Here is a 14,902-nt window from a genome sequence, read left to right on the forward strand (position 1 = left end):
GTCTGTTGGGGTCATCAACTGTAACCGGTGCTCCCAGTGTGGCCTCTTGTGTATATATCAGTAAGACCTGACATAGATTGGGAGACCGCTTCGCCGAGCACCTACACTCCTTCCGCCAGAAAAAGTGGGATCTCCCAGTGGCCTCCCATTTTAATTCCACTTCCTATTCCCATTCCAACGTGTTAATCTATGGAATCCTCTACTGTCATGATGAGGCCACACTCATATTGGAGGAGCAACACCTTATATTCCGCCTGGGTAGCCTCCAACCTGATGGCATAAACATCAGTTTTTTGAACTTCTGGTAATGACCACCCCCCCCCCCCCTTCACCATTCCTCATCCCCTTTTACCCCTCTCACCATATCTCCTTGCCTGCCTATCGCCTCCCTCTGGTGCTCCTCTTCCTTTTTGTTCTTCCTTGGCCTTCTGTCCTCTCCTATTAGATTCCTCCTTCTCCATCCCTGTATCTCTTTCACCAATCAACTTCCCAACTCCTTACTTCATCCCTCCCTGGTTTCATCCATCACCTTGTGTTTTTCCTCCCCTCCCCCCACCTGCTAACTCTGACTTCTCGTCTTTTTTTCTCCAGTCCTGCTGAAGGGTCTCAGCCCAAAATGTCGACTGTACGCTTTTCCATAGATGCTGCCTGGCCTGTTGAGTTCCTCCATCATTTTGTGTGTGTGTCACTGGGATTTCATTCCTGGCCTCCCATAAGAGCCAAGGGTGCATTTGGTCAGGTTCTGGGGATTTGCCCATCTTAATGTGCTTCAAAGCTGCTATGCTTCCTTCTTCATAATATGCATATTATCCAAGTCCACATTACTTATTACCCTAATTTCTTTGGCATCCAGGATATTTTCCTTAGTGAACACTGAGGAGAAATAGACATTGAAGATCTTGGGTGTCTCTTGCAGTTCACATATAAGCAGTCCTGACAGTCTTTAAGAGAACCTAGTCTCTCTAGTCACCCTGTTAATATAACTGGATTATCTATTACGTAAGAGGTTAATATAACCTCTTGGAATAATCTTTAACCCTACCTGCCAAATCCACCTCATACCCTCTTTTTGACCTCCTGATTTCCCACTTAAGCTGCTTATATTCAGCAAGGGATTCCTTTGTACGCAGCTGACTAAATACAATGTACGCTTCCTCCTTTTTCCATACCAGAGCCTTGATATCTCTTGTCAGCCAGTGTTGCCCAAACTTGGTATGTACTCTTCACCCTGACTGGAACATGCTGCCCCTGGACTCTTGATACAACCCTTTTAAAACCTTCCCACTTGTCAACTGTTCAGTTACCTTTAAATAGCGTCACCCAGTTGACCCCAGCTATTGCCTATTGCCATCAATGTTGCTCTGCTCCAGTTCAGAACTCTAACCCGTGGAGCTGCTCTACCTTTTCCATAACTATTTAAAGACTAATAGAAATGTGGTCATTGGACCTAAAGTGCTCCCCAAATGCCACTTGAGATACTTGGCCTGCTTTGTTTTGGAAGAGGAGGTCCAGTATTGTTCCTTCCCCAGTAAGTTCCTGTATATATTGTGTGAGGAAACTGTCTTGGACACATCACACAGGTTCCTTCCCGTCCAGACCCTTTGCCCTCTGGGTGGCTGAGTTGTTACTAGGGAAATTCAAGTATCATATTATTCTCATAAGTGTATGCAATTTCTCGAAACAGCTGCTTCTCAGGTTCCTGCTATTGGGAGGAATATATCCCTACCAAGTTGACTATCCCCTTCTTATTTCTAAGTTCTACCCAAATGGCCTCATTAGATGATATTTCAAGAACCTTCTGCGTTATGTACTCCCGTATCAGAAAGGGAGCACCTCTCCTCTGCTACCTGTTCCTCTGTTATACCAAAACCTCAACGTACTGAAACATTGAGCTGCCAGCCATGTTTCTGTAATGGCCACAACATCCTGGTTCCTAGAGGCAATCACTGCCCTCATTTTGTCTGCCTTAAAGAATGTTCATTGAAATAGAAAGCTGTGGTCCTGTCTGCCTTTTACTGTCAACCTGGCTGTGTTGATGTCCAGGCTTACACTTTTTGGATGCTGCACTTACCCATTTTCTCACTGACTTTACTCTCCCCCCGCTGCCAATCTAGTTTAAACCCTCCCAGGTGGTAAAGACAAATTTCCCAGCTAGAATATTGGACCCTTAGAAGTAAATGGGTCAGTGTCTCAGGGGCAAGGTTCTCACTGTTTCTATGATTTAACTGCTTAATAATGAAAAATCTGGATGTAAGAGAATTACTTGTTACTTCATTGTAATTTCATATTATTTATGTCCACTGACATAAAATCAGCTGATAGCAACTAAATGATTTCCATGCAAACAACTGTTTTATCTGAGAAAGGATCGAGTGCTTTCTCGGCATATGTAATGAATAAACTCTTCCCAGGCTTCCAGCCGAGTACAGGTGTCGATTTATCCAACAGTAAGCAGTATCCTTTAAATTTCTCATTACCACAGCAGTATATAATTAAAATATTGACTGCACTTTGTTATACTCATTGATTACAACCCACATCCTGTACTGTCAATGAGCAGTCACATCTGTGGTTTAACATTGTTTGTATGCATGCTGATTTGATGCCCCAGAATTGTAAGTGTTCTCATGCCACTTATCTCAATCTAGACAGCTTGTCCTCTATGCTTCCCCCTCCCCCCCCCACCCCAGGTAATCAGCAGAGGAACAGTTGCACACACAGAAAGCGTGAAGAGCAAACTGACCTGATTCCTCCTCACAAAAGCCAGGTTGTGCTGGCATCATTAATTCTGATAGGAGACATTGCAGAGGAATTTGCGGGCCACGAATCACTCTGACCCATCTGCCACACTGTAAATGGTTCCATGTGGAACACTAGTCATAGAACGGTGCTATAATTGTTTTTCTTTTAAAGGAAAATGCAGAGATATGTCATGATGGGGGTTAAAAAAAATACATTACTATGATTAACATTTCAGTGGCTTTACCATCGTTGAATACTAGGCCACCACTGATCAGCATTTCATGGTGAGCAACATGAGAGCAGGTCAGAGGCTGGATGGCCTTTGCAAGTGATCAATGCGCCAGAGCCTTTCCACCTTCTTTGAGGCTCACGTTAGGAGTCTGGGGGGGATACTGTCTGCGTTTTGGGATGAGTACATCTGCAGCGACTCTCTGAAGAAGCTTGACACCATCCAGTACAAAGTAGCTAGATTGCTTGGTGACTTGTCCACCAACCAAACATCGGTTTCCTCTATCACCAGTGCACGTATCTGCCGTGTGTACAAGTACATCTGCTGTCACATCATCTCCCAAAACTGTAATCTCTGACACCAAGAAGGGTAGCTGTCGGTTGCATGGAATTCCTTTGTGATCCCCTCCTAGTCAGGCTCCATTCTCACTTGAGGATGCGTCACCATTCCTCATTCATTGATCTGAATGATGGAACTCCTGCCTCAATAGTAGTGACGTTAACTTTACCAGGAGGACTGCAGCTGTCTAGAAGGTGCCTCACCCTCTCCTTTCAAGAATGAGTCATTGGCAGAAATTGGCAATTTTTGCCAGTAATGCTCAAATTCCAAGAATAGACAGATCAAAATGTTTGCTTTTATATTGCAAATTTTCCTAAGCAGCTTCTTATAGTTACTTGGAACTTGAGGAATGATGATGAGGTTTAGCTGTGGGTAGTTTTATGTTAGAGTAGGTTTTATCTTTTATAAAATAACATATAAATACTTCTGTGCTTTATTTCCTGTTGACGTGAGTCTCAGATCCCAAACTTAATTTAAGACTTAGCAGGAAGATGTGTCTGTCCACATCAGTTGTTTGTAAGTTCCTGGCATAATGGATTGAATGAGTGACCTTAACATCAGCATTAGTAACAACAGTGGAAAATGTGAGCCTTATTTTCCCAACTTGCAGTGCCTTGTAAAAGTATTCAGCCCCAACCCTTTGTTCACACAGATGAGTGTTACAACAAGGGATTTTGATCAATTTAACTTTGTATTTTTATTTGATAATCACACACTCCTTTTTTTCTCAGTAGAGCCCAAAAACAGAAAATTGTAAAGCATGAAAAACTAAAAATTCAAAACCGAAATGTCAGCAGTCCGAAAGTATTTATCCTGCTTTGCTTAGTACTTAGTTGAACCACCTCTCACAGCTATTACAGCCAGTAGTCTTTTTGGATAAGTCTCTTTTAGCTCTGCACAATGTGATGGAAAAAGATTTGCCCAATCACCCTTGCAAAATTGCTCAAGCTGTACCACGTTTGTTGGGGAGTGGTGGTGGACAACAACCTTGAGGTCTTGCCAGAGATCTTCAATTGGGTTAAGGTCAGGACTCTGACTGGGTCACTCAAGAACATCAATTTTCTTCATGTGAAGCCACTCCATGGTTGCTCTGGCTGTGTGCTTTAGGTTGTCTTGAAAGACTAACTTTCTTCCCAGTTTAAGCTTTCTGGTAGATGCTAGCAGGTTTTTATCCAGGATCTTTCTGTATTTAATAGCATTCATTTTTCTATCAATGCTGACCAGGTTTCCAGTCCCTACTGTTGAAAAGCATCCCCATAGCATGATGCTACCTCCACCATACTTCACAGTAGGTATGGTGTTATTGGGATGATGCACAGTGTTAGATTTACACTACATGTACTGCTTAGTGTTGAGGCCAGACAGTTCCACTTTAGCCTCATCCGACCACAAGACCTTCTTCCACACCTTTACAGTATCTTCTAGGTCACCGTTTGCAAAGTCTTTACAGGCAAAGATATGTATTTTTTCAGCCAGGGTTTCTTCCTTGCCACTCTTCCATAAAAGCCCTTTTTGTTCAAGGCCTTTGAGATTGTGGAGCCATGAACTTCATCTCCAGTTGCAGCCATGGAGTTCTGCAGCTCACTCAGAGTGACTTGGCATCACATTCGCCTCTCTTACAAGTGCCTTTCTTCTCCGACAACTGAATTTAGAGGGGTGGCCTGACCTGTGGCTGTGGTTTTATACTTTTTCACAATAGACTGCACTGAGTTCTGAGGTATGTTCAGTGCCTTTGAGATGGTCCGGTTCCCTTCCTCAGTTCTGTGCTTCTCTATTACTATTTCCCTGACTTGCCTAGAAAGCTCTTTTATCGTTCTGTTTTGATCTGTTAAAAATCTACTATACTGTTGGACGTTACAGAGAGAGGAGGTATTTATTCAGGTGATCCTCCAATTTACTACATCAACAAATTGGGTGAATTGGTAAGGTGATATACAGTATTACACCTGAGAAACTTTAACATAGTAATACAAAGGGGATGAATGCTTTTTCACGCTTACAATTTTGGTTTTTAATTTTTAATAAATTGTTCACAAGTTTTGGAATTTTTCTTTTGATTTGACATGATGCACAATGTTTTATAGCCTTGCTCAAAAATTCTGACTTCAATATGTTATAAATTTAAAAGAATATGGTAAAATATGAAAATAGTTTTTGGGCGGGGTGCTAAATACTTTTTGAAGGCACTGTAACAGAATAAATACTTGTAAGATTTAAAATTGAAGTGCCAATGATGTGCTCTAATTTTTATGCACATTGTTTTCTAAGTAAAATTATCCAGCACCTTTCATAAACCTCTAATCTTTTATCTAAAGAGCAAAACAAGTATTCCATAAATGCAATGGAAACTTAATAGTCAAAGCCACTGATTTACATTGCACCATTAATTCTGGCTACTAATCTGTAAATACCATGAATGGCTCCAACATCATGTAATAATAATTGAATTTATTTACAGGGTATCATGAAGATAAATTTCTTTCAGTAGACGTGGAATGTAACATTACACAAAACTTATTTTAAATCATAACAATGCCATCTGTAAATTTGCCTAACTCGGCCCAAGCCCGAGTTCATTTGCTGCTAAAACCATCATCTGTGTCTCAATACCAATGAAGATGACCATTCCAAAACAACTCCAGTTACCACTCCTAAGATGAACATAAACTTGGCGTTATCCAAAAATGTCCTTATCCCAAATAGTCACGAGCTTATATCACTTCTGTACATGCTGGCGTCCATTGATTCATGATTAAACAACAACTATTTTATACTTCCTACCCTTATTTTCACATCTATGGTGGCATGGTAGCATAGCGATTAGCGCAATCGCTTTACAGTGCCAACGATCACCAATTGGGGTGTACTGCCGCCACTGCCTGTAAGGAGTTTGTACGTTCTCACCATGTCTGTGTGGGTTTCCTCCAGGTTCTCTGGTTTCCTCAGTGAGTTGTAGGCTTGGTGCCAGAAGCATGGTCCCCTGCACAATCCTTGGATTATGCTGGTTGATGATGCAAAAATGATGCATTTTGATGTACATGTGACAAATAACATGAATCTAATTATTTAATATTTCTTGTCCTTAAACACTGCCATCTACAGTTCTAATAATGGCCTGTCAGTTATTTCTAAGTTTAATCATTTCACCATTGGTTGCCATGGTTTCAGTTGCTAAGGCTCTGCTTTGGATTTGTGGTAAACTATGTATACCTGTCTGGACACGACCCTCTGCTGACTGCTCCTGTGGCTCCTCCCACAGACCCCTGTATAAAGGCGATTGGAAGCACTGCTCCTCCCTCAGTCTCCAAGATGCCGTGCTCCCTTTTGCTGCTAATAAAAGCCTATCGTTCACCTCCCGTCTCCAAGAATTATTGATGGTGCATCAGGATTTTTCAACATAAATTTCTCTGTCTTATCTCCTTGTAAGATTTTCCTTAATCTGCCACTTTGCCCATCCTTTTAGTCATCTACCTTGATGTCAATACAGATTGATAATACTACTGTGAAGTAACTTGGGACAGCTTGTTAAATCATAAATACCATACAAATTGTTATTTTTGCTAAAATTTGGAATAAAACAGCCAATACATTCTGCATTGTCATGAACGATGCAATTGGTGTTAATTATCTATCAAAATGAAACCATGTAATTAAAAAATCTCACAATGTAGTCTTTATGAAAATTGGCATTTCTTCTTGAAGCTCTGAAAAATCATTATATAGAGCAAACACAAGTGCCTTCAGAGAGAAAATGGACGATTTGAAGGTAACAGTCTGACTCAGGTTTTTGCAATAAGCCAACTATCTACAAAGAATACTTTTGAAATGTTTTAATGCAAAAAGCTGCACAACTATTGGGGAAATCGTGATCAAAGTGGCTGTGAGGGATGGGATGATTTATTGAACACTATAGGAAACAACATTTAATTATGGCTCTAAATAGAAAGGAAATGCGTGCTGATGATAGCACTGGATAAGCCTTTTTCATTAGTGAGTCACGAACAGAGAAAATGTCAACCCAACCTTGAGATTAAAAACCATTTATACAAAACAATGGCTATTATGGAATATTCCATCAGGAAAATCTTGTAATTTTAGAGGTTTAAGTTTGGGATATAAGGAGCTCAGCAGGTTGGATAACAGAGTTAATGTTACAAATCCTTGACTTTATTTTGAACTTGTTCATAGTTATTAATTGTAAATACTACTGTTCTTCAAGGAAACTTAATAGCCATTTAACTAGACGAATGAAAGTACACTGAATAAAGATAATAATGAAAGACATAAAAGCCAGGCTTACATTTGTCAGTTTCTGAAACGGATATAACTTACATATAAAATTAGGATTCAATCTTAATTGTAGAATGTACACTCAATCAATTTATTTACCTTGGTTTTCTTAGATTCTTCAGGGTCTTGTGGATGTTCGACTGCCTCACAATGACTTTTACCGTGAATGTAAGTTTTTTTTATATATAAATGCAATGTGCTATACAATGAAAATCAATTTTAAGTAACAGTTGCTCAAGGTTAGTGGAGTAAACAAGCATCAGCAATATTTCATTATGAAATAATACTTAGGATTTTGTTGAGTGGTTATGTAGTCTGCTCTTTATGTATTGGGACAGGCCTGTATTCACTGTAACATTCTACATTAAATATTATCCACTGTGTACCAAGAGGTCACCTATATCAGTAACTGCCACATCAACCAAGGTGATTCTCATTCATAAATGTAACAAAAATAAAACAGAATATACCTTATATATAATTATGGATTCCAGTTAATTGGGCCATTGGATAATCAGGGCAGCTGCCTATTTGGGACAATTCTTAAAGGACAAAAACTAATCGAAGAAAATAGCCCAGATTCCCTTTGTTTATTTGCGACACTACGCCACATAATTAGGCCATGAGACCGGTGCCAAAGTTTTTAACTAGCATCATTTGCACTTGTGTGGGTGCTAAACACTATAACGTGCTTAGAGCAAATAGCTTTTAAGCAGCATTAGTTGCATGTGTTTGTGTTCAAAATGGAGTCATTTTTGTAACTAATAATTGTCAAGAGATAAGCAGTAAGACAATTTTAGAATTGTTTTGCTCTGCAGTTTCAAGCATTCAGGATTGGAGATGCCAGAAATGGCCAGGGGGCCGGAGGAGCCGGCCTGGGTACAGACCGCGTAGCTGCCAGCTACTCAAAGGCTTCGGGGTTGCTGCACCAAGGCAGCGTGCAGTGTAACTGTGGGTAATTGTCTTGGATGTTTCTCTTGCGATCGCAAGATGCTGTTGGATATTGACACTCTAAGATGCTGTGGGCCTGTTTCCCTTGTTTGGCAGCACAGGAGGCGGCGGGGAAGCTGCGTAGCCTCAGTTTCGGCAGGATTAGGCCTCAAGCCTCAGAGTCAGTGCTGCTGCAGTCCAGGAGAGGAGACACTGGAGGTGGTGCGGCATGGTGTCAGTGCTCGGCTAGGGGCTGGCTTTTCCCATCCATGCTGCCTTCCAGTGTTTAATCGATGGAATGACAGGCTGGTGGATTGCAATGGCTGCACACTGCCAGGAACTGCAGCATCAATTTGCAGTACATGTTGCTTGGGGTTTGAGCTACATGTGTTTTTTTTTCATGACTTTTTGCTCGCTATTTTGAACGTGCTGTGTATGTTTCGCACCTTGGCCCCAGAGAAACGCTGTTTCATTTGCTGTATTCAGGTATGGTGTAATTAAACTGGAATTTCATTTGAAACAATTTCACTGTTTCATTGAGTTAGGAACTGTGAAGAATTTGAAGGTATTGACAGTCATCTTAAGTGTTACAATTAAAATGAAGATTTGGAGGACGCAATCATCGAAAGTATTGTTTGAAGGCAGTCCACTATCTGCACTAGGTGCCTGTGCTGATTTTATTCATTGACAGTCATCAAAAGAACATGGCAGTGTGTTGTCTGTCCACCGTATCCAATGATGATGGTGAAACCTGCTGAACGGGGAAGAGTTTTTAACACAGCAGTGTGTTGTCTGTCCACCGTATCCAACGATGATGGTGAAACCTGCCGAATGGGGAAGAGTTTTTAAAGTGGAAATAAGGCTGTACTGGGTCAGTTCCACTCTCTTGACCTCAGAAGTTCGGATCCAGTGGTACGAGTAGTCATCACAAACTGGGGTCCTCCTTGTTGCAGTGGGTGACCATGCCGTTCGCTCTCCGTGAAGCATTGCAGAACTGCTTTCTTGCCCGTTGGATTTCACTGTTACTCTCATCTGTCCAGTCTACCAGAGCTGACTTCACATGCTAGACAGGCATGTTGCTCTTTCAGCGGGGTATGGGACCCGCTGGCTACACTCATCTGGTTTAGCCCGCCTGTCGAAGCAGTGTACCAGGGTGTGGCTACTGTTGCACGCAAATGGCCTCTTGGAGCTACAAGTGCCCATTGAGGACCAAGGGTAAGCTACCCTGGAATGGACACGACAAGCCCCTTCACCAGAGGTGCTGCCTCTCCCTGGACACCTGATACAGGGCAGTGTACAATGGATGATTCCTACATCGATAACTGTTAGAAACTAATACATAGTTTTATAGTACTGTAGGAGCATCGGTAGTGTTCTGATTTGTTCTATACTTAACTTAAATACATAATGTGTTACTCAGTTAAACAGTTATATTTTTTTAAGTATTCCCATGAAACCAGCTAATTGGGGCAGCCACTTAAAATTAACCATAATCTACTTTATTTGAATGTAAGAACTTTTGCTAAGCTATCAGACTTCTATATTGTTATATCTGGTATCTGACCCTAATTCTGCAAATGTCTCTGCCTTCCTAAAGTTGTTCACCATTTACTTTGTTCTAAGAGAAAATTTCAGTATTGTATTTTCCACTCAGAATCATAAAATCATTTAATACTAAGAATTAAATTAAACCTCTTGGTTCTTACGTATATGGCTTCTGATATTCCTTGGTCAGCTTAACGTGCATTAACCCTAACATGTGCTTTGCTCATCGATAAACCCTCTATCTCTGCTAGTATATTAGTCCACCTTTAGCAAACTGGTACACCAAATGCCATCTACTAGTAGTTAATTCTTGCTCTTGCTAGTTAATGTGTTTAACTTCTTTTGTATGGGAGTTTATAGGAATATGAGCTGGTTACAGCACAGTGAGGATATCCAGGCATTCTCAGTCTTAAAGAGAATACTGGGTTCAATTGCTTGCTATGTCAGTTAACAGAATGAACAGCTGTAAAATGACCAATACAAAGACTGAATTAAGGTTTTAAGTTTGTAACTTATTCCAATTCTGTTTCCTGTAACTATGCACAGTATTTCTGGAAATAGTTGGAGAGAACTCAAGACATACTTTACAGGAAAATATGAACCTAATCAAAGTTCCAACTCAAGTCATTTGGGGAAAGCAGGATCAGGTAAGACATATGTACATATATTGTAGCTATTTATATCTGACTACATATATCATAGTGTTAACTATTGGCATAATATCTTGGCAGCTGAAAGTCTGAATTTAAAACAAATTCTAATGCAGAAGATATTGGAGCTTTTTTTTTTGAAAGGAGGGAAAAAACCCTCTTATTTGGCTAGCAGTTTTCACACCAAAGAGATGTTGCAAGAGACACACACAAATGCTGGAGGAACTCGGCAGACCAGGCAGCGTCTAAGGAAAAGATAAACAGTCGACATTTCAGGCTGAGATCCTTAATCAGGACTGGAAAAAAAGATGAGAAGTTAAAGCAAGAAGGTGGTGGGAGGGGAGGAAGAAATACAAGGTGGTAGGTGATCGGTGAATCTGGGAGACGGGGAGGGGTGAAGTAAAGAGTTGGAAAATTACTTGGTGAAAGGGATAAAAGGCTGGAGAAGGGGGATCTGATAGCAGAGGCAGAAGGCCATGGAAGAAAAGAAAGGGGGAGTAGCATTAGAGGGAGGTACTGGTCAGGTAAGGAGATATGGTGGAATGGTGAAGGTGGGGGGCATTACTGGAAGTTTGAGCAATTGGTGTTCATGTTATCAGGTTGGAGGCTACCCAGATGGAATATAAGGTGTTGCTGCTCCAACCTGAGTGTGGCCTCATCGCAGTAGTAGAGGAGGTCATGTTACAAGAGCCACAGCCAATCTATGTTGTAGAATGTTCTAGAAACAGCACTGGGAAGACTCTTCTGCCTGAGGGCCAATGAGCTTTCAGCTGTATGTCATTTGAAAAGGAGCATCTCCTGACAATACTGTACTGGACTATAAACTTAATATTTACCTAGAGCTCAACAATGACATCATTATGGACAGAATAAATGTTTGCAGGATCCGTGAAGAATCAGAGAATAACTTTGAAAGTCGATTTGGGTTAATATGTAAATAGGAGATAAGTTCTTTTGCATTACTTTGCGTTAAAGATTCTTGCTCTTTACCCCTCATGGCTAGGTACTTGATGTTTCTGGAGCCGGAGTACTTGCTGAAAATATTCCTGGTTGTAGAGTGGATTTCTTGGAAAACTGTGGTCATTCTGTGGTGATGGAGCGGCCCCGTAAAAGTGCTAAACTCATCTTGGAATTTTCAACTTTTCTGCAAAATAAAAGATCTGAAAGCAATAAGAAATTAGCTTAACATTTATACTTGAAAGCTGTATTGCTGTGGATTGAAAATAAAATGTGATGCTCTAACACTTCCCAGGAAACACTTATGATTGGAATGAATGTTAATAATCCCAAAGTATTAAAAGCATAATTTTATCGTGCTTGATGATACATTCAAAATACATTAACCAGATTTTGAAAGATTCAGAGCATTGTTAACAAATAAAAGCATCCAGTATATAAAGATTAACTAAAATCTAAGAAAACACAAATTTGTCCAAATTTCTCTTGCTTTCTCAAAATTTCATTTCAGCATTTTTAATTATGCCAATTAACAGTAGTTACAGTAATAAAAGTTTTACATTTTTTCTGGTTTGACCTGCTTTCAGAAATGCATAAAATATTATAATACATTAAATATGTTATTTATATTTGTTATAATTATTGTTATTTATTAATTTCTTTTGACTGCTTTGCATTGAAGTTTAAATCAATAGAGGTAGTTCAAATAATCCTTCCAAAAGCATTGTTAAAGGAACATTGCTATCAATATTATATAGTGCAGATAGTCTTGTAGTTTTAATATGGAATTGCATTGTGTTGGCAGAAATTGTTGCTAATGGCTACTACAATGACATTTTATTTCAAACATAGTGAACCTAATATTTCACATGAATATCAACCAAAACAAATGCAAAAAAATCCGGAGAATTATAATTTATATTAATTTAGTTTTCACATTTAATAAATATTACACAAACATATTCAATTTGATGTTGAAAATTCAACTGGGCAATGACTTAAGTAGATAAAGAAACAAAAAACATTTTCAAGTTTAATCTTACTGTTTTGCTTAATGTATGGTTTGTTATCAATAAGGAAGATGCTGCCCTTGTTCGTTGTCTAGACTTCAGTATCCTTGACCTAGTTCTGCTAAGTCTGTGCTATCTCCAGAGCTTCTATTTCAGGATAATGTTTTAAGAAAGAGTATAGCTTGTGGACCTAATGCTGTGTACAGTTATGAGCTGATAGGCATCTTGCAGATGGAAAACTTTAATCATTACTCGAATAGACAATGGCTGTTTCCAGAAATTGACAATATGCTCTCATTGTTATTTGCTTTAATCTGTGAATGAATTATGAATTCTGTGAATTCTATGTTATTGTAATTATACTTAAAATGAGTAATGCATAAATATTGCATTGAGAGAACATTAATTTTTTAATCGTGGGAAAAATAGCTCCATTGTTCCAGATGTCAAATGCTAGAATCCCATTGGGGTTTAAGGATTCACCAAGGCATTTTAACCATACTCTTACTAGCCAATTAAGTTTTTCTCCAGTAATTGGAGATGATGCACTAATGTATGGATCATGACTGTGAGTGTTTCTTAAAGGCTGAAGTAGCAATAACCATCATGCTCCATTGGAGATTACTAATGCTTAACAGTTATTCGTGAATATGCTTTCTGTCCTGAACCTTGCTATTTGAAATAGTATGAGACAGATATGAAGCTAAAGAGTAGAAATCCAATTTATTGCGAATAGTTATTAATGACTCTGATATACTGTTTGCCTGTAGATATTTTAAGATCAAGGCAATCACTGCCTGGAATAATGTAAGCTTCACTATGAAAGCTACCCTTACTTAAAGCATTATAGATGTTACCCTTTTATCTCTATAACCAAGATTTTGAATATAATACTCAGTTTTTTCCCTCCTTTTGCTTTTGAAAAGTTAAACAAATGCCATTCACTGCTCAGTATAAATGATTACAAATATGATTGAAAGGCCTAGCCCACTTAGTCTATGAGAACATATAGCTATGGAAAAGAAAGTGTCTTGTATATATTATTCTCTAAAGTTGATGCAGATGATTGCTTGAATTGCAGAAGCTTTGCATTTTCAAGATTTGTTCTGTTTAAACTTGATTATTGGGCTTATAATCTACAAAGTAAATGCATGTTTCACTTAGTTTTATTTATAAAATTGTATAATAATTAGATTTAATAATAAAATAATTAGGTTCTACTTTTAGAATTATTTCCTAGTTAAAAATGTTTTTTAAAAACCAGTTAATTGGTAGTTGTTCACAAAATTTTACTCTATTGGTGAAGAACCATCCCATAAGGTTCTGCTGAATAGTCTCTATTGTGTATATTGTAGATTTGTGAGTAAAATCAACCATAAATTTACTTGTTCAAAAATAGCTTCACCTGCTAGAATAATCTTACAAGTGAAAAATATTTTTGTGCCAGCAGGAAATAAATGGTTCCCTGAAAACCCTGGTTCATTATTTTATCTAATATTTCAGTACATGTTGCAGCTGTTTGTGTTTTGGATATCTTAACTGACCCTTGATTTATTTAGATATACTCCATTATAGAACAAAAAATAATTGATTATAAAGAAGGCTGTAAATAAACTTTTTTTTAACCTCTTCCATTTTGGCTGCATCCAGTAAAGATTGATGTATAGTATCCAATATGCATGTATTAGACAAATAACAGAACAAATATCTTCTGACCTTATTCTAACTATGCAGAACTCCTTATGTAATTCCCAAATTATGTCTAGTGATATCTTAATAAAGACATTCTTTCAGGACAATCTGATTCAAAGATGATCTGAAACCATGATTTCCAGTTTTTCAAGATGCACGCAGCCGCAAGCAATCTTCACGTCCTCTGTAGGTCATGCGACGTAAATGACAGAAAGGGAATTTCTTCCCACAGATGCTGTTCGACCCACTAAATTTCTACAGTAGGTTGCTTGTTGCTCATGCCCTAGCATTTGCTGTATCTTATGGCTCTCTGAAGCTGCACATCCTACACACCAGTTTTTTTATTCATTTGTATGCTTAGTGTCAGGTAATTCTGTTGATGACAATAACACCTATGTGAAATTACCAGCCAGTCCTTCCTGTATTGCAATATTTAAGTTGCAGGCTATGCTTTAAAAAATTCAACATGTAAAACTGCTTAAAGGTTGATTTTCATGTCTATTTTAAGATGACACAAA

At 38.8% G+C, this 14,902-nt stretch overlaps 1 protein-coding gene across 3 annotated transcripts in view; it reads left to right on the forward strand.

Moving 5' to 3' along the window:
• Positions 1–14,505, forward strand: part of abhd6a (abhydrolase domain containing 6, acylglycerol lipase a) — a 75,273-nt gene extending 60,768 nt beyond the window's left edge. For all 3 annotated transcript variants that reach the window (XM_073072272.1, XM_073072273.1, XM_073072274.1), the window contains 3 exons: positions 7,714–7,768; positions 10,622–10,722; positions 11,729–14,505. In XM_073072272.1, coding sequence (XP_072928373.1) covers positions 7,714–7,768; positions 10,622–10,722; positions 11,729–11,911 — 339 coding nt within the window. In that variant the 3' untranslated portion in view covers positions 11,912–14,505. The remainder of the gene's footprint in view (positions 1–7,713; positions 7,769–10,621; positions 10,723–11,728) is intronic.
• Positions 14,506–14,902: the final 397 nt, after the last annotated feature.

Source organism: Hemitrygon akajei, chromosome 19, assembly GCF_048418815.1.
Source record: "Hemitrygon akajei chromosome 19, sHemAka1.3, whole genome shotgun sequence".
In the NCBI taxonomy this organism is placed as follows: domain Eukaryota; kingdom Metazoa; phylum Chordata; class Chondrichthyes; order Myliobatiformes; family Dasyatidae; genus Hemitrygon; species Hemitrygon akajei.